A 20,540-nucleotide genomic window follows, 5' to 3' on the forward strand; every position below is an offset into this window, starting at 1 on the left:
TTCCGTATTAAACATCACTTAGAAAAATACACCTACAGTAGCTATTTTCATACCCATTTCTAATAATAGTTCCAGCTTCACTGTTTTCCTCCCTGGTTTCTCCTAATAGTTTACAAATCTACATTCATTTCTGGTTACCTTAATATCTTACAATTTCAGTGAAATCACCTTATACCCCCTGTTTTATACCAAGCAGAAGCCAAAAGAAAAACCACTTTCCTGGGATTTAATGGTTCAAATCTCTGTCAACAAGGAACAGGTTACTCATCTTGGAGAACAGGCACAGGTAACAATGGCAAACCACCAACAGGCTAAAATTTATGGGTCAAATCTTTGAAGAAATGCCTATGTAACTTTGTGATGTGCCAACTCTGTGGAGTTTTACCTCAGGGCTTTTCAAATCTCATTTTCACGCACAAGATGATCCGGTTTCATGTTTCATTTAATTCAATCTTTTAAGTCTATAAATAGCCCCACTGGTTTAATTTTTAGCCATATTTCTAAGTCCATTAGGATTCCAGGTCTCCAGACTATTCACTGGGTTATATCTAAACCAGATTTTGATGAGCAGTTTTTAAAATCCCAGTTAAGTATCAAAGAACTGGTCGTTTTAGTAAAGAATTCCAGATCTAGGCCTTTTAGCACATCCAACTTCTTGTACTTCCCACTTTGCTATCCCAAATTCCCTACTACCTTTTTGGTTCCCTCCTCTTCTCATCATGCACACAAAATGGAGACAGTTGGAAGAAAACAAGCATGGAACAGAGTACTGGGTCTACTTCCAATCCAGAAAAAGGCTGTAGGCAAATAGGACATGGTAGAAGAAAAAGCCCCAGGATGAAAGGAGAAGCAGAATCGTTTTCCATGAGGGAAGAGAGAAAACAACACGTACCTTTACAATGGCAAAGCCCAGGATGACAAGCATAGCATAGCTGATAACACTCTGCAGCCCAGACTCCAGCTCATCAGCACAGCCCTGCCGTGAAAGAGATGGGTGAAGATCAATCAACAAATGTCCTTCAGCTGGATGGTTTTTGGCTATTTTTCCCCTCCTCACCACTTAAAATGAAGCATGACCTTGTTGGTCCTGTCTAACCAATCCCTGCAGATCTAAGGGCTTCTATTTTCATCTTCCAGACCCAATGGCTTGTCAGTGACCTCTTGCTTGGGGAGGTGCCCAAAACTCAGAGCCAAGAAGATGAGCAATGGTATCTACAGAACTCCATTGATGTGCTTGTGGCCCAGACCGAAAAACTTGGTATCTTCTCTGCAGCTGCCTGAGAGGAGGTTGGAGCCAGGGGGGTCGGGCTCTGCTCCCCAGGAACAAGGGATGGGACAAGAGGAAATGGGCTGCAGTGGTGCCAGGGGAGGCTGAGATGGGATGTTGGGCAGCATTTCTTGCTGGCCAGGGTTGTCAGGCCCTGGCCCAGGCTGCCCAGGGCAGGGCTGGAGTCCCCATCCCTGGAGGGGTTTCCAAGCCGTGTAGATGTGGTGCTGAGGGACATGGGGCAGGGGTGGCTTTGGCAGGGCTGGGGGAAGGGTTGGGCTTGATGGTCTTGAAGGTCTTTTCCAACCAAAACAATCCCATTATTGTATGCAATTCTCCAGATTCCTAGTCAATCCTAGAAGAGAATCTTGCCCTACCCCTGATCTGTTTGAACAACAACATGCCCATAACAAGCACTGTGGCTTTGTCATGTTGCTCCTACAGCAGCAGGAGATGGACAGTTACCAGCAGACAGGCAAGACCAAACATCCAGACCTGTGCTCCTCCTTCATCATCTAGCAGCTTTGACACAACTACATGAGAAAGAAGTGAGCTAGAGGAAAAACACAAGGAAATAAAGGCTTGGGGGACAAACTGTTGAAAATAATTGGATGAAGTTATTCCCCAAATCCTGCCTCAAGTGCTTTCCTCATCGGTTCTGGCTGGTTCAGAGGAAGAAACTTCATGTGACACTTCATCCTCACCCGTGTGTAGAGCTCCTGGGGCTGATCCAGACGCCCTGTGCAGTTCATCTCCTGCATGCAGCAGCTCAGGGGGACACTGTTGTTACCAGTGGCATTAAACCACTGTGTGGTGGTCCAGTCACTGTAGTTCTTCACCCCACAACAATGAAGCTGCCAAGCACAAGACAGACACGGACGGGTGAATACATATAAACATGGGTTGTAAGGTTGAGTTGAGCCTCTTTTAGGCATCCTGGGCAAGAGCTGCCCTCTGCAGGCAGCTGGTTTACAAAGAGCAGTACTTGAGGAGAACAGTAGATACAACAGATCCACCTCCTCACACACGTTACTGCCTCCTTACGTGTCTATTCTTTCTGAAAGCTCCAACACGAAAGTGACGGGTTGCAGGATCAAATCTCCTGTCATCTTTCTATTTTATGGTGGTCCAGGATTCTCAGCAGCAGCTACTCAGATGTACTCATTGAATCCCAAGGCCACTGGTGTCAACAAGGTCATTCCTTGACAAGGACTTCCCACCAGGAGCCTCAAGATGCCAACTCCACCAAGTGGGAAGCACTTTCTTTGGAGAAACAGATGCCAACCATTGCTGCAGAGCTGAGTCCCAGGGTGCAACCACTCTGACCCTCTTTTCCCAGCCTAGATTCCTTGCTTAGGGCTCAACTTCTCTTTTCTAAAGAACTCTCAGGACAATATAAGCATTTTCTGACCTGCTCTTGCAAGTAATCCATAATAGTAGACTCTTCACTCTTCCCATCATACTTCTCAAAGACCGAGCGCATTGTGACTTGCACGTCAGCTTTCACCTATTTAGAGAGGAAAAAAAAACCCAAACAACCCCCAAACAAATTGCTTTAATACAAGTCCCCATCCCTGGAGGGGTTTCCAAGCTGTGTAGATGTGGTGCTGAGGGACATGGGGCCTTGGCAGGGCTGAGGGAGTGGTTGGACTGGGTGATCTTCAAGGTCTTTCCCAAACTATTTTGTGAAACTCCAAAAGATCTGTATCCCAACTAAGTCAGGGAAAAAAACATGGTAAAATAAAAATCAAGTGATGTTTTCAGGTAAATTGCAGGTAGCACTTAACCAGAACCACCTTCTTGGAGAGAAGAAGCTTTCCTCCCCTGATGGAAGAGCCCTCCTTTTTAAGCATCAACAACTGTTTACTCCAATTTAAGTGCCTGCCAGGTTCTTTATGTATTCACTGTGTTACCAACAAAGAGTGATCATAGCATCATAGAATTCCATGTTGGAAGGGACCTCGAGCATCATCTGCTCCAACCTTTCTTAGCAAAAACACAGCCTAGACAAGGTGGCCCAGCACCCTGGCCAGCTTGTGTAGATGTGGTGCTGAGGGACATGGGGCCTTGGCAGGGCTGAGGGAGTGGTTGGACTGGGTGATCTTCAAGGTCTTTCCCAAACTATTTTGTGAAACTCCAAAAGATCTGTATCCCAACTAAGTCAGGGAAAAAAACATGGTAAAATAAAAATCAAGTGATGTTTTCAGGTAAATTGCAGGTAGCACTTAACCAGAACCACCTTCTTGGAGAGAAGAAGCTTTCCTCCCCTGATGGAAGAGCCCTCCTTTTTAAGCATCAACAACTGTTTACTCCAATTTAAGTGCCTGCCAGGTTCTTTATGTATTCACTGTGTTACCAACAAAGAGTGATCATAGCATCATAGAATTCCATGTTGGAAGGGACCTCGAGCATCATCTGCTCCAACCTTTCTTAGCAAAAACACAGCCTAGACAAGGTGGCCCAGCACCCTGGCCAGCTTTTAAAGTGTCCAGTGTTGGAGAATCCATCCCCATTCCCACTTGCCCTGCAGGATAGGGAGTGAAGTGCAAGGAAACTGGAATGTTGTAACAACACAAGATCTATTCTTTACTTCTAGGTTACTGCAGAAATGCTAATTCTTTGCTTACCTTTTCCCTGTACACAAATCCCAGGACAAAAGCAGATACTTCTGCAATAAAGATAATCAGGATAATGGCCAAGAACTGCAATTCAAAGAGAGAGACTGTAAGTTCCACATTACCCACCACAATAATTTCTGGTGGTCAAGTTATCCTTCCCTGTTTTTGCCTCTCTAATCAAAATAGTTTCCAGAAAATAATTTAAAAGAGGAGATTCCTGTGCATGGCTGGGATTGGGGCTGTGGTTCCATGGGGTCTGTGCCCAATGCAGGCAGGGACCTGTGTGAAGAGCTTATGAAACCCTTCCCAAGGTGGAGGACACAGATAAGCTGAGTTAGGCAGTTGGGCCCTGCTTGCTGAGCTCATGTTGCCCTCAGGGCACAACTGAAGGCCCCAAGTTAGTGACCTTAAACCTTTCTGGAGGTAAAAAAAAATAAATAAATCACTCTAGAAGTTGAGGTGTAATTGGCTTTGGAAATCCCCATCTCCTCCTGCTCCCTCTCCACCACCTTGCTTCTCAAAACTCCCTGCTCTCCATGCTCTTCTCCAAGATATCTCCTCCTGTTCCCTCTCATGGCTGTGGGGATTTGTCTGTCCAAGGCAGCACAACTGCTAACTGAGCCTGCCCCTCACCCACCACCCATCAGAATGTCACAGCAGTCATTCCCCTGATGGAGCAGCACCTGATTTCAAACCAACCTTGGACTTTCAGCTCTGGACCTGGTGTAGCACCTCCCACAGGGTGAAGAAGAGGAAGGACAGGCAAGAACCTGCAACACTCACCAGCCCCAGACCCAGGCGAGACTCCCGGAAGGTGGAACACCAGCCAATCAACCCGATGATGAACATGACCACAGCGATGGCAAGGATGATCACAGCTGGCAAGAGAGCATATTTGTCCTGCAGAAAGCTGTCATAGCTCCTGTAGGTGTTGATGACATAGGCCCCAACATAGGTGAGACCTGCTGCTGCTGCCTGTGGGCAAGAAAGGAAGTTCTTAGCAGGTATTTATGAAGTATCTGGCCAAGAAAGTAAATATGGGCCTGTTTGTAACAGGGCAATTAACATTTCAACTTGAGAAGTAATGACTGCAGTACACAGCAAATAAAATAGGCTGCTTTTCCAACCAGCTACTCAGTCCAGCTTCAGCACAGAGAAGACAGAACTACTGGGTGCTGCTTGGGTTTGTTTCTTTTTGAGGAAGACTCCACCCTTCCACTCTCACAACAGCATTAACCCCTAAGGGACAAATGTTCTTGACCTCAGCAAAACACAATCCTTCCTTTTCCTGGAGGTAACAGATTCCTGCATCCTCTCAAATAAACTCTCCTCCAAAAGGATGTTTTGGAGGCCAACTCATGGTGCACCAGAGGCAGCTGCCCTGGAGACCAAAGGCTTTTATCTCTACAACTGGGAACAGCCCTGGAAATAACACCAGAAGACTCAGCAATGCTTCCCTCATGGCATTCAAAAGTTCTCTCAAGGGTTACAGCATCTCATCCACCCTCTCTCATCCTGCAGCACAAGACAATGGCTGTAAAAACAAGGCACCATCCATACTCATGTCCTGGAAACTTGAAAGAAACCAACCAGGTTGGTTGCTGAGGACTACAGTTGGGTTTCATCATGGAGCTGATGAGCAGTTCATGACTTCTCCCAGGGCTGCACGTTCTAATTAAATCAAACACTGCTCCCACTGGAGCTGGGACTTGCTAATTCCTTGACCTTGTTTGGTTCCTTCCCTTCCAGCTAGGTCTGGTGCCTGCCCTTCAATTACCTCCAGTTGCAGAAGACATCATTTCAGCCAGCTCTAATCCCATACCACTCTCACATTCCTAGACACTGCCTGTACCTCTAAATGACCAGGATCAGATACACCAAGTGATGAAACCAGGATCAAACCAACCCTTAGAGACATTCAGCACATGTCATGCAAGGTCCTGCTGTGCTGGAGCTCAGGTACTGCAGGTCCTCTACAAAGTGACATACCAGGAATAGTATCAACAACTCTCAACAAGTTGGTTTTCTTACCCACATGCATTGGGTTTTCAGGTGGTCACCGAATCATTGAATGGTTTGGAGGACAAGGAGCTGTTGGACAGAGTCCAGAGGAGGCTATAGAGATGGTGAGAGGGCTGGAGCAGCTCTGCTCTGGAGCCAGGCTGGGAGAGTTGGGGTGTTCAGCCTGGAGAAGAGAAGGCTCCAGGGAGACCTTAGAGCAGCTTCCAGTGCCTGAAGGGGCTCCAGGAAAGCTGGGGAGGGGCTTGGGACAAGGGCAGGGAGGGATGGGATGAGGTTTGCTGTGAGGGTGGTGAGAGCCTGGCCCAGGTTGCCCAGGGAAGCTGTGGCTGCCCCATCCCTGGCAGTGTTGAAGGGCAGGTTGGATGGGGCTTGGAGCAGCCTGGGCTGGTGGGAGGTGTCCCTGCCCATGCAGGGGGTTGGGACTGGATCATCTTTAAAGTCCTTTCCAACCCAAACCAGTCTGAAATTCTATGAAAGACTGAGCAAGGTGTGTTTCTGAAAAGGTCCATCCCATATTTCTGGCCTGGAGAACTGGATGCACATGTGAATCTTCTCCTCCATTCTGCAATGGCATCACCTGGGGAAAGGCAACCACAAAGATGGAAAGAACACTCCTGGGCTAACTCTCCATCATTGTGGAGAAAACACAAGGATGGGATTTGCCCAATATATCCTTAATTTCTAATATTTTCCAGGGCCACTGAGCCCTGTTGGCTCCCAGCCCAGGGAAAACAAAAGCTGATGGAAGAACTTTTCCTCATCACAGAAGTGTTCTGCTCAGCTGGGCCAGCACCAGCTCAGAAAGCAGCTCCAGAAGTTCCTAAAAGGCTTCAGAGCTTGGCCTCTGCTCCCATGGAAGCCATGGAAAACATCCAGGTGACCACAGCAGAACCAGCCTAATGCTCTGGGTTGACTTAAAAACTTCTCCCTACTTTTTCCATGGCACAAAACCCATGACCTCAATAATGCCACAATTACTGTCATGGTTGTCCCATCCTGACTGTGACCCCTGGCAACATGTTTTGGCCAGTTTTTGAAGCCTTCCTGGTAATCATGGGAATGGCTAAAGAGGAAGAGTCTTCTGGGCTCTCAGGTTTTGGGGGAACTCTCAGGCAGCTGCACTATGACTCCCCAGCATGTACCAAGTCATAATCCTCTGTCACTTCACAAATTCCAGGCTAGAGAAAGTACTCCCAGGTAGTCACCCCAAACCAAAGGTGGAGGTGGCCACCAGCAGCATGAAGCTTCCTCCACAGGTGCTCTTAAACTAGACGCCTGTCTCTGGGCACAGCTACTAATGAGAAGGTTTTTTCTGAGGCCTTAGATGCAGCTCAGCACCCAGGTTGGGAAGTCCCACCACAGTTGAGTGCCCACCACCTCAACAGAAGCTCAGAATGACTGTGAGGCCCTCAGAAAAGCTCTTGGGAGGAAGGCAGAATGTTTTAAGGAGGCTGGAGCAAGGGGAGGCGTTGGTCTTTTCTCCACCTAATAGGACAAGAGGGAATGGCCTCAAGTTGTGTCAGGGAAGGTTCAGACTGGATATTAGGAAAAAATCCTTTCTGAAAGAGTGGTCAGGCATTGGAACAAGGCTGCCCAGGGCAGTGATGCAGTCACCATCCCTGGAGGTGTTCAAAAAACATGTGGATGTGGCACTTCAGGACATGATTTAGTGGGCACAGCAGAGTTGGGTTGACGATCTCAAGAGATCTTTTCCAACCTTAATGATTTGATGGTTCCAAGGCAGCCCCTGGGGACACAGAGCAAGGGGTGCCTTCACCCCCCAGGAAGGGCAGCTCAGACTGACTGGCTGGGGTTCAAAAGAAAAAAAAACCCACAAGCTGTGGTTTTGGGCAAGCAAATGAGTCATCTCCATGGAGCTGCAACATCACGTCAACACGAGCTCAAGGGAGCAGCCTCGTGACTGAGCTGATGTGTACAACAAGTTCATGGGCAAAGTGCAAAGTCAACCCTTTGTCCTCCTCAGAGGATGTAAAGCTCTGGTGCACATCCCTAATTCTGGCCTTTGCAAGTAGATCTGCAGCATCATTTACTCTTCCTGTAGGATGTTTTCCAAAAAACAACTCCCTAATATTCCCGTGATGCTTCTGCAAGTGATTCAGGCAAGAGACACATTCATCTCCTCTCTATAGTTTATGTTTTGGGGTTTTTTTCTACCCATTTTCAGTGTGCTTAAGACCCAAAGCAAAGGAAACACACAAGGAATGATGATCAGAGCAGCTGTGAGAAGTGAAGACAAGCTTTGTTGTGAGTAAAGGGCTACCACAAATGAAGCAAAGCATGATAATTGTGCAGCCAATTCACAGAAGTTCTATAAAACCAGAAGTAGCAAAGCACAGAAACATGAGAAGGTCCAGGGTTGAATTCATGGAATCAGAGTTGGGAGGGACCTCTAGAGATCATCCAGTCCAGCTCCCCAACTAAAGCAGGATCCCCTGGAGCATATTTCACAGGGCTGCATCCAGGGGGGTCTGGAATATCTCCAGAGAAGGAGACTCCACAGCTTCCCTGGGCAGCCTCCTCCTCTTGGCCACAAGGGCACTTTGCTGGCTCATGGATCATTTATTTTCTACCAGGACTCCCAGATCCTTCTCCTCAGAACTGCTCTCCAGCAGGTCCACCCCTAACCTCTATGGGTGCCTGGGGTTCTTCCTCCCCAGGAGCAGGACCCTCCACTCACCCTTGTTGAACCTCACTAGGTGCTTCTCAGCCCTGCTCTCCAGCCTGTCCAGGTCACACTGAATGAGAAGTTCCACTGCAGTATGAGGAAAAACGTCTTCATGGTGAGGGTGACAGAGCCCTGGGACAGCCCACATCAATGCAAACACAGACTGGCACTTTCTTGATTGCAACATTCAGGATTGTCTGGATTCTGGTCAGAGATGAAACATGGCCAGCAAGTGGTCAGTTCTAAGTTCTCAACTTCTGCTCCCAAGCAGAAAAAGCTACTGCAATGAGGTCAAAATAATGGGTAAAAATCTGGCTTGAAGGAAGTTCAAATTTTCCTGCCCAAACTGAGATATGGCCACAACGTCACTCTTGGTTTTTAACTCAAAGTGAAGAGTTTGAGCCTGAAGAGCAGGGTTACTCAGCAAGGGAAGGCATTTCAGGTAACAATCTGCTCCCTGCTTTATTTTGGCAGCTGAGTCCCAGAACTGAGCTTCAGAAGTGGAGAGGAAAAAATATTTCAGCACCTAAATCTTAGAGCTCTCTCCTTTAAGCCTTCTGAGGACTTCAGGCAAGTCCAAAATCCAGTGGAAGGATTTCCCACCCCCCCAACATGGCAAAACCTTTAGCTCACTCATAAATGAAAATGAAATTTCTTTAGAAAAGAATTAAGACAAGCAATGCTGAAGTTAGATCTTAGGTCCAAAGTATAAAGTACACCTGACTCAACAAATTGCTGTTGGATCCAAGGGAAAACCCACAACAAACTTTCACAAATACAAAGGTCAGTTTAAGCAACTGCTGTTGGGCAAGAAGAGATCAACTAATTCCTTCCTCAAGCCAAGCATCTTCTCAAACACATCTACAATTATATACAAGGTCACCAGGTTGATTCTGATAAATTAATATTAGAATGATTGCATTTTTTTTAGGCTCCTGCTTGAAGATTTACTGGTTGCAAACCAGCTCACATGATGGAGAAGCTTTGCCCCAGGCAGCTGGCACAAACCCCAGGCAGCCAAGGAGTGATGCAAGGCTGAGTCAGAAGAACCAGTTCAGCTGCTCCATGGGCTGCACCCCTGCCTGCACCTTGCTGTGGTCCACCAGCAGGACACCCTGACCATGTCTCCTCCTCCCCAAACATCCCCAGGAAACGCTGCTGTTGCATCATGAAGCTGATGATTTCCAGAAGACAAGCTGAAGATGTGAGGCAAGTGGAAATTCTGCCAGAAAACCCCTTTTGACAGCTGAACAACAAATCTGGGACCATCTCTGCTGTCTGACCCACCACACAAGCACCCGACACTTTTTGTATCCTGTTCCTCTGACAGAAAGCAGAGATCTGAAATTGTTTCACTCCAAATAATAATCCCCTTGAGGTTGAACCAAAGCAAAGCTGGAACAAGGGGCTTTTCCCAGGCTGAAGTTTGGGGTGGGGGTTACTCACCAAGCTGACTTCACCCACATCTTCCATACTTAGCTGGGCTAGGAAGGCAGGTGTATAGTGATATATATATTGATATATCTTTATAGTCACTGTAAAGCACAGAATGGTTTGGGTTGGAAGGGACCTTCAAGATCATCTAGTCCCAGTCTGCCATGGGCAGGGACACCTCCCACCAGCCCAGGCTGCTCCAAGCCCCATCCAACCTGCCCTTCAACACTGCCAGGGATGGGGCAGCCACAGCTTCCCTGGGCAACCTGGGCCAGGCTCTCACCAACCTCACACCAAAGAATTTCCTCCTCATGTCTCACCTCAATCTCCCCTCTTCCAGTTTTAATCCATCCCACCTCATCCCATCCCTCCCTGCCCTTGTCCCAAGTCCCTCCCCAGCTTTCCTGGAGCCCCTTCAGGCACTGGAATATACACACTGGAAATACATTCTGGAATACAACAGATAAATAGTGGTGCTTTGCCACAAGAACATACATAACAAGCTGGAACTCTCTCCATAACACACATACAGCACCATCAACACTCAGTATTGCCCATCAAGGAGAAGATGGTAGGACTGGGTGGCTGTGAGGAACCTGAGCAGTCTCACTGATACAGAACCACCCTTGGGAAAATGACAGATTTTAACTATTTTCTCAAGCATACCAAGATTGTTACCTCCTATCCCACCACCAGAAGAGGAATTTTTCATGTGCTGCTGACCATGAGCCGCCCCTCCCCTCCCAACTTCTAGAGAGACTTCTAGCCATGCAAATACTTCATGAGAACTTATCAGTGTCACAGAAGGGGCCCCTGCAACTTCCCTCTCTACAACTGCTCTGAAAAAAGAAAATATGAATATAAAATTTGCATCTGCCAGTCAAGCAGAACAGGTATTTTTCCACCTTCCCTTCTTTTTCAGAAGCTGACCTTATGTGATGGCCAGGAGCAGAAGTTGGTGTTGATTTGCATTTCTGAGCACAGGCTTCTTTCCTCTTCCCACCACATTAACTAAAATACAGCAAAGGAGCCAGACTGTGAAATTAAAAAGCAGGTTGGAGGTTTTGTGAGGATTTATTTTTTTTTGAAGGTTTCTCCCAGCATCCTCCAATTTTATCTCTTCACATGGACCAGGACAGGATTTCATTTTAAAAAGGTTGGTCAGTTAAACACAAAATAACAAAGCTACAGTGTCAAAAGGAACAACTGGAAGAGCAGGGTAAGCTGCAAATTCACCTGACAAGTGTGTTCAGCAAGATGCATCCTCCAGGCAACAAAGAAACTGAAAGAATGAGATGGAAAAATGGCATTTCTGCCACACCCAGAAGGGTTTTCCCAAGGCCAGCACAAATATTCCTTTCTAGATCTTCATGAGACAAAACCTCACAGGTGCCTTAGATAATTTTAAGGCTTGAAAACCCCATTTTTTCACCACTATCTTTAAGTCAGAGCACCTCACCCAATACCTGATGCTTTTGTCTTCACATCCAACATCTACTTTACTGGGATGATATGGCCTTTCCAGTAATTTTAATTAGCCAGAGGACTGATGAGGATATAATCTTCAATTATTAGGTTACCAAGTGCTCCTACAGCACAAGAAGTTCCACCTCAACATGAGGAGAAACCTCTTTCCTGGGAGAGTCATGGAGACACCGCATCCCAGAAATCCTACCCCAAATCATCTGACTTTTAATGCATCAACCTCTGCCTTGGGGTCACTGTGCTGCTACTACTGGACATCACTGGGCACCAGACAGCTCTGAGGACAACAGGACCACTCTCAGGAGAAAAGAAAACCACCCTTTTCACTCTTTTTCTCCCCAGATACAGACACAGCCTGCTGTAGCATAAATCCATCCTCACTCAGCTGGAGTTATCAGCTGCTGCCAAGCTGGTTTGGATCCAAATGGCCAGTTCAGGCACAAAACACCCTCTAGTTCAATATTTTTCTTCAGAAACACCCTCATTCCTGAATAAGCTGCTCCTTCCACCTCAGGAGCTACAAACCCAACAGCAAAGAGCAGCTCCTAAACCACAGTGGAGCTCATCCTAAAGCCTGGGGAAACTTCTTGGAGCTGGTGACAGGGCAGATACCTCTAACTCGCCCAGCTTGTCTCCAGTTGGAAGGGCTGTGGGGCTGGTGTGTGCCTCTTGCTGGCAGGAGAAGCACAGGTGGAAGTTTTCCTGCTGCACAGGGATCCTCCAGCTCCATAGTCAAGCAAACACAGCTTGGCAGTGCCACATTTTGGGGGGGGGCAATTAAGGAAATGCCTGGTTCAGACACCAACTACAGAGAAGAACTGCTTTCTATCCCCCCTCAAGCATCTTCAAGCTCTGAACTTCTTGCAGAGCAGCAACAAGGTGAGACCTCTGGAGTAGCTGTAACTATCAGAGGCACTTGCACAACCTCTGGTTTCAGAGATCTGCAAACATCAGACCCACGAGGAGACCAAAGTGTGTTTGGGGCAGGATCCATAGCCTGGCCATCCAGAAGGAGCCTTTCCATGGCCTCAGGGACTGCTGGGGACAACCAGACTAAGGCTGTTCCCTGGAAACACATGGGAAAAAGTGTCTCACCCGCTGATCACTTTCCTGACCACAAAGCACCAACATCTTGGTTTCAATTTTGTCTGTGAGGCCCCTAGACATCCAGCCAAGTGCATTTTCCTGAAAGCCAGTTAAGTTCTGCTTCCTGATTTGGGGCAAAGTAGTTCCAGATCAGGAAGAACTTTGCCCTTGGTGGATCACACCCAAGTGCCCATTTCCAAGCCCTGGCCCCAGCCCTGTCTGGTGACCACTCTGGCTCCCATGGCTGTTTTCCCCTCTCCCAGTTCAGCAGTGAGTTCACACCAGAGCTAGAAACAAACCACTTCCCGGCTTCTTCCTCACTCTGAGTCAAACATCTCCTAGCCCTGTAGGTCCTAGAGAACCCCACCCAGCACCATGGCTCCAGCAGACAGGCAAAACAAGGACAACATGTCCTGAACCCCTTCAGCAGAGGATGCATCACCACAGCTTGGCTTGCTGGATGTGTCAAAAACCAACAAACAACCCAAACAAAAACCTCTTGACGAAGCAGCTTTTTCTCCCACGGATGCTGCTGTGAGTCCAACTGACCCCCTGGCCCACCAGCATCACTTCCTTCACCCAGAGTGGGGAGGAGAACTTCCACAGCTCTTCCATCTTCCTGGCAAGTATTCAAACCCAGCAGAGCTGCCTGTCCCCCCTGTCACACACAAGCAGGATTAAGAACAGCTGGAGAAAAGGTGAGGAACAGGACACAGAGCTGCTGCCACCCAGACCTCTGATGATGACTCCTTGGAGAACACCTCCATCCTTAAAAAGAAATGTGTTTCCCATCATCTCCAACAGAACCTCTGCTGTTCACTACGTTTTTAATCCCATCATGGGATTAAAATTTTTCCTCCTCACTAGGTTTTTTTCATTTATTAAGCATTCAAATTTCTCTCAGACTGGAGCTCCAGAACAAGCTATTCCCAAACTGGCATGAGCCAGTTCAAACCACGCACAGATGCAGGAACTTTTATTTATGGATAAGGCTGAAAACAAGTAGCTTTTGGTCTTGGGTGCACCAAGGGCAAAGGAGATGGATTAAGCACAGACCAAACAAATATTCCAGGATGCCCAAAACACTGAGAGTAGCTCCTCAAATAAGAGCTGACACTAATGCCCCAAAATACATTTAATTCCTGCTCCTTGGAAAGTCCTAGATCAAAAATCCAGAGATATTTGTAAAGATCACCTCTATCAACAGAGGTTGGAAAATCTGGGCCAGACAGGGGTTTTCACAAGGTGGCCTTTTGGTGATGAAGTCCCTGGGACTCCTGGTAGATGCCAAACCTCCCCTGGAGGCAGAGGCCTTTTTGGTGACTGAGAAGGTGGGCAAGGTGCTAATGGAAGAAGTGGGAGTTAGAAGAAAAGCAACCTGGGAGGGTGTTCAGATCAGAGTACATGGAAATATCAGAGCATGAAACCTTCAAGCAGTTTTGAGATTCCCAGTTTCTTCCCTTGGACCAGCAAGTGAACACCAGCACTTCACCTCTCCCCTACCAGAAGCATCATCACATCCCACCCAGCCAAGTCACCTACCAAGACATTGCCAAGATCATCAGAGCCTCCTCCAATCCTTCCTCTTTTAGGGGACTGGAGTTAAACCAACGTCCCAAAGCCTCACCTAGAACAGCCCAACACCCCCTTACAAAATAACCACACAGTTGGACCTAATTAGGAGGTGCTAAACAGCAAAACTGAGGTGGGCAGATCTCCCACAGCTTGAAGCACCACCCTTGGTAACCGTGTAGCTAAACTGCCTCAATCAATGCCTTGTTTGTGGGGGTTATACCCACCCCACAGCCCCCCCAGTCTCACCCCCACAGCAGAAGAACCTGCAGACAAGATGCTGAGCCCAGTGGGCAAGAAAGAAGTTGCTTTTTCACCTCATTTAGAAAGCCACTATTTGTCATTCTGGAAAAAAAAACCTTTTCTTCACTCCTTCTTCTCCTCCTAGTAACCATCAGAGATCAATAAAGAATTATTCATTGCCTTTTTTTGGCCTTCAGAACCTTTGTCAAAGCACTACAACTGCACTGGCTGTTGAATATGCAGGTGGTGAATTATTTTCCAGAACAAAATTAAAAGCTGGGCAAGAGTTGCAGCAGCCATTTCCTTGGAGTTGAACCAGTTACTCCTCGGAGAAGAAGTCCAAGGCTCTTGGCAGATCTTTTAACTGCTAACCAGGTGCAGCCTGGGTAGAACCTCCAGCTGGAAGAAAACTTCTCAAAGAGCTGAAAAGACTCAGGTTCCTCCTTCCCCACCCCCCTAAAACCTGAATTCCAGGTTCTGCAGTGCTGCTGCAGGAATGTGATTACCACACGTAATGGTGGAGGTAGCTCAAATGCTTTGGGGCTCCATTGTTCTTCACAGGACAGAAAAACAAAGGGCTGATCAGGGTCACCCCAAATTCAGAGGCTGCAGACAAGCAGAAGGATAATTACTGATCACCTGTGCATCCAGATGACCTACCAGCTGCAATCAGGATCAGAGGGATTCCCCTAGAGCAGAAGAACAAGTCCCAGACACACTTTGAGGAGGACAGGAGGTTGCTTTTGAAAGAGCCAAGCAATGATGCTAATGAGAGGGACGCCTGAGCTGAAGCTCAGGGGGTTTCCACACACTCCCAGTGGGACTTTTTCATGTTTCTCTGGTGTTATTTCAAAAGAAACCACCACAGGACAAAGGAACAGGGGGAGATCATGTTCCTGGACTCCCAGCAGTAAACACAGGCTGGAGATGCCAGAGTTACCTGCAACACACACAGCCCAGCAATGTGCTGAGCACCCAAAAAGGAGGCACAGAGCAGGGCAAGCTCCTTGCTCCAACCAACAACAAGTCCCATATTTCAAAAAAAAACAACCCAACCAAACAAGGCACAACACCCCATGAGACCTTGGGGTTTCATTCCTCCAGTGGACAACACTAGTTTGAAACCACCCCAAGAGCTACAACTCAGACTTGAGCACCTGATCCCAGGAACCACATCCATGAGGATTAACTGGGCCCCTTCCCTGGCTGGTGAACCAGGGGGTGGGTTTACACAGAATTCCCCAAGCAGGGAAAAAGCCTGAGACTTGCTCCCAAATAACAACCAGCTCTTCAGAGCAGCCACCCACCCCAAGCCCCCCCAACCCAAAAACCAGCTCCCCAACCAACAAGGCTTGGGATAAAAACTACAACAACCCCCATTTTCCCCCCACCCCATTTTATTGCTCCTAATTCATGACTGAGGAAGTGATTAGAAGACAAAACGTAGTTGGAACTAAGTTCTCAGCTGGTTTCCACCCCCCAAAACAACATCCCTCACCCCAAACTGGGGGGTGAGCTCCATTCCTTCCCAATCCCAAAACCAGTTTCTCAGTGGCTTTAATAACCCGACCCAAAAAAGCTACCAGATAGGTTTTCCTATAGGAATAAGGGTGGAATCCGGATTAAACTCCGGAAACCCCAATGAAGCAGAACATGGGCACGTCCCAGGGCACCACGTCCCTCTTCCTGAGCCTTTCATCGCACCCAACACCCGGGAATGAAAACCCCAAGGGAACTAGGCGGGTCTGGGTTCCCATTTCATCCCACCCCCCGCTGTCCCAGTTCTCCCAGTACCCAGAAGGCGAGGCTGAGCAGCAGCAGGACAGTCTTAGAGGTGATCACGCCGCAGTCCATGGTGGAGAGAAGGGAAAAGAAGCTCCCGAGCAGGCGAGGAAAGAAGAGCTTTGGGTTCTCTTTGGGGCCGCCCCCGGGCCCGCCCCCGGGGGTTGGGAAACACCGGGAACAAACGTCACAGCCCGTTCGTGTTGACTTCAGCAAGTCGGGTTGGTTTGGTCGCTGCTTCTGCAGCTTTTGAGCTCGGTCAGAGGTTTGTTGGTTTTTTTGGGAAAAGCTCTCACTGTGGCCAAAAAGGTTCCCGTCGGGTCTGGCTCCCAGGGTTTGCTGGCCCGCAGGGAAGTGTCTTCTTTCATCCAGGGCTTTGGCAGCATCTCTTCCTGATCTTCCCAACAGCAGGAACGCAGCCACAGCAGGGCTTGGACACTCAACAGTAGAATGATAGAAGCATTTTGGTTGGAAAAACCTCTAAGATCATCCAGCCCAGCCCTGCCAAGGCCACCCCTGCCCCATGTCCCTCAGCACCACATCTACATGGCTTGGAAACCCCTCCAGGGATGGGGACTCCAGCCCTGCCCTGGGCAGCCTGGGCCAGGGCCTGACAACCCTGGCCAGCAAGAAATGCTGCCCAACATCCCAGCTCAGCCTCCCCTGGCACCACTGCAGCCCATCTCCTCTTGTCCCATCCCTTGTTCCTGGGGAGCAGAGCCCGACCCCCCTGGCTCCAACCTCCTCTCAGGCAGCTGCAGAGCCAGAAGGTCTCCCCTCAGCCTCCTTTGCTCCAGCCTGGACACCCCCAGCTCCCTCAGCTGCTCCTCCTCACCCTTGTGCTCCAGACCCTGCCCCAGCTCCCTTGCCCTTCTCTGGACACGCTCCAGCCCCTCAAGCAGATGAAGGAGGAGAAGTTTGCTGAGGAGAGAGCACAGGTGGGTCTTGGGGCAGGAAGGAAGGGAGAACCACAGGCAGCTTTTAATGGCTGGAGCCACCAAACTGTAAATGCACTAGTGGGGCAGCCCTATGATTCATTGTCTGTGTTCATGATGATCTTCTCAGGCTGGGATTATTCACACTGTGTTCCCTTTGTGTGGGCACTCTTTGCTCTTTCAAAGTTGAGAGAAAGAAAGGAGAACAACATTTCTCCATGCCCATGGGCGTGGAGAGGGAACAGCTGATCTCTCCTACTCCCAAAGAGCATTTGTCTGATGAGGACTAGCTCAGACGTGGTCAGGGGAGGGCTCTGATCTTTGCTCTTCTGCATTTAAACCACAATGACCAAGCACAACCCGTGCGTGCAGCTGATACCACCAGCCAAGGCCAAACATGGACCTGTCCCATCAGCCTCCTCGTGTCTTCACTCAAAAAACTGGCAGCTCTTTTTCAGCTCCAAATATCTGAAAGCTGATCAGCTTCTCTACATTTCCCAGCCATGAATCTCAGAGTTAATGAAATTTTAAGAATTACTCCTCTCTCCAAATGTCCCAACACCAGTGTCCCCATTTGAAGATCCCTCCTGAAACGCAAAAAGACTGTGTTTAGAAAGGAGAGATTGTTATTTATTGCAGGTTTGTAGAAAGCTGGGGGCTTGGTGCCTTCCCACAAATCAAGCACACCCAAGGAGATTTGTCTTGACATATTCATACACAACACTATGAATTTAGGAAGCTTCCAAGTCCATCCTCCTTGCAGTGCTTGGTTGGTGATTCACACAGTTATAACATGGTTCCATCACTCTTTCTGCTATCACACATGCTCAGGGGAAGGGTCTTCACCTGGGCAGGGGGCTTTTTGACCTGGGGGGGCTGATTTTTAGTATTATATTGACATGATAATAAACTAAGTTGACCTAAAGGACTCACTATCTCAAGTTCTACAGCTCCAGCTGCCCCAGACTGGTTTAGCTGCCAGTCTTGTTGATTGTGACTCCCCTGGCCCTGACTCAGCCAGTCATGTGGCTCTGAGAACACAGCAAACCCTTCAGGAAATTAACAGAAGTACCCAAAAGACAGAAATCCCAGGAGACAAGTATTTTTGAAGACTGCCTGAAGGTGCTGCAGGAAGGATTAGAAGGGAGCATTGACCAGAGGAACCTAAAATGGTCTGGAGTGTGACCAGTGAGGAAACCAGAGGGGAATTCAGAACCACAGAAGAAGTTCTGAGAGCTCCAGCCTGGGGACCCCAGGGCGTCTGCCAGCAAAGAGAAGGACTTTTGATCCTGTAGAAGGAAGGGACCTGATGTGCCCAAGTGCAGCCACCACAATCCCACACAAAAGGAACAGGGAGAAGTTTTCTCTTTTATGAGGCTTGAGGATGACTTTGGTTCCCTTGAAATGGGTTTGTTTTCCTTCTAGATGAAGAAGTACAAGGTTTCTTCTGCACAGAGGGGGAATTGTTCATCAGTTGATACCAACCAACCTCTTACACTTCCTCCACCAGCAGAAAGGCCCTGCTGTTCTTGCTGGATTTTCCCACCACAGATGCTGCCGAGTTGCTCCAGCTCAACCCCTGGTGCTTCCCACCACCTATTCCCAGCCCTTCCCTCATGCCGACCTCAGCGTTCCTGTGGAGGAGCCAAAGCAGATGGAGCCCAAGGAGCCACCTCACCCCATCATTATGGCTCAGCCACACGAGCTGGATCTTCGTGCTGATCTGCCTGAAGAGGGAGAGGACTGAGAGGTGACTCCATCCCCTTTTGTGGCTTCTTCCATTTCAAGCTGCTTGAAACCTTGGAGCACATCTAAAGCTCCGACTTTGGTGCAGTCGGTGACACCTGAGTGTGAAATGGGGCTTTTTCCTGGAAGGTTTCTGGGCTGTTCCATAGAGAAAGGTTTCAGGAAGGAAAATCCAAGTTTGCAAACCCAGGACAGACCTTCTGTGATATAAGTATCCCACATATATATGTTCCTCCAGTCAGGAAACCCTGGTAGAACAACTCAGCAGCAGGGATCCCGTTTGGCACGTGAGTTAAAGAGACTCTTTTTATCACTGAACATTCATGTCAAATAAGCTTCAAGTCACAAGACATCCATCATTTGGACTCAAATTAGCTTCTCCAGCAGGAAGTATCTTCAAAGCTGGTGGAGGGAACTTCACAAACACACACAAAACAAACATCAACAGGGGGATTGGAGGATCCACACCCCATTTTCCATGAAACATCCTGAAAATATTAGGTAAAATCATACAAAACCAAGAAATTCAGCCCTCCAGGAGGAAAATCCAGAGTTTCCTGCTGCGGGGTTTCCCTCTCCCAAACATCTCCATAAGTCAAAGCAGGATGATGGTGAAGTCTCTCCTGAAATAAACTCAAGGGGTTCCAGCTCCAGCCCAGTGTGTAAATCCTCTGTAGCCCACACCTTTGGGTGTGCAAGGATCCCACAAACTGCAGATTTCGCTTGGAGGAGAACAAGCTTGACAGACAACTTGAAACACGGACCTTTCTACCTTTTGGATCATTTTTATTATTATTTTTTTCCACCTTGTTATCAGCCAAGTCCTGCTAATCTGCAAGAAAGGCCAGCTCTTGGCAGGACTCGTGTTTCTGGGCTCCAAAACTTCTGCAACAGCTTTTTATTGTGTTTTTTTTAGGTACAAAGGAGTCGAAACAATCACTGCTCCAGAGCCAAGGTTTTATATCTCATTTTCCTCCACCTTGGAGCCTGGCAGGACACCTACCACAGGAGACCTCGACCAGGGGCTGACGTCCTGGGTTTCACGCGGCGACCACCAACCTGCAGGCCCAGGGAACCCTTTCTCACCGCTTGGTTCTTGTTTTCCCCTCTTACCTGCTTATTAACGCGTTATTTTTCACCCTCGCGCCGGGCTCTGCTCCTACGAGATGTCACCAGCAGGTCACGGTGAGAGAACCTTACCCTGTTACACTGAGGAGGGGCCCAAGGGATCTGCGGGTCCTGATGGACGACTTGGGGCTTCTGGTGGGTGGGAAGTTGGAGATGAGGTGGCAACTTGTCCTGGCAGCCCAGAACCCACCCGTGTCCTGCATCCCCAGCAGCGTGGCCAGCAGGGCCAGGGAGGGGATTGTCCCCTCTGCTCTGCTGAGACCCCCCTGCAGGGCTGGGGCCAGGGCTGGGGTCCCCAGCACAGGAAGGACATGGAGCTGCTGGAGAGAGTCCAGAGGAGGCCCCGGAGATGCTGGGAGGGCTGGAGCAGCTCTGCTCTGGAGCCAGGCTGGGAGAGTTGGGGTGTTCAGCCTGGAGAAGAGAAGGCTCCAGGGAGACCTTAGAGCAGCTTCCAGTGCCTGAAGGGGCTCCAGGAAAGCTGGGGAGGGGCTTGGGACAAGGGCAGGGAGGGATGGGATGAGGGGGAATGATGAAAA

At 48.6% G+C, this 20,540-nt stretch overlaps 1 protein-coding gene across 1 annotated transcript in view; it reads right to left on the minus strand.

Moving 5' to 3' along the window:
* The window catches only part of LOC104398392 (tetraspanin-3-like), a 16,450-nt gene extending 183 nt beyond the window's left edge, over nucleotides 1–16,267 (minus strand). The window contains exons 1-6 of the mRNA XM_010008499.1: nucleotides 16,208–16,267; nucleotides 4,669–4,860; nucleotides 3,895–3,969; nucleotides 2,679–2,774; nucleotides 1,972–2,121; nucleotides 893–976 (exon numbers count right to left, since the gene is read on the minus strand). Coding sequence (XP_010006801.1) covers nucleotides 893–976; nucleotides 1,972–2,121; nucleotides 2,679–2,774; nucleotides 3,895–3,969; nucleotides 4,669–4,860; nucleotides 16,208–16,267 — 657 coding nt within the window. The remainder of the gene's footprint in view (nucleotides 1–892; nucleotides 977–1,971; nucleotides 2,122–2,678; nucleotides 2,775–3,894; nucleotides 3,970–4,668; nucleotides 4,861–16,207) is intronic.
* Nucleotides 16,268–20,540: the final 4,273 nt, after the last annotated feature.

The sequence above is a fragment of the Chaetura pelagica genome, unplaced genomic scaffold (assembly GCF_000747805.2).
Source record: "Chaetura pelagica isolate M959 unplaced genomic scaffold, ChaPel_1.0 scaffold182, whole genome shotgun sequence".
NCBI classification, from domain to species: domain Eukaryota; kingdom Metazoa; phylum Chordata; class Aves; order Apodiformes; family Apodidae; genus Chaetura; species Chaetura pelagica.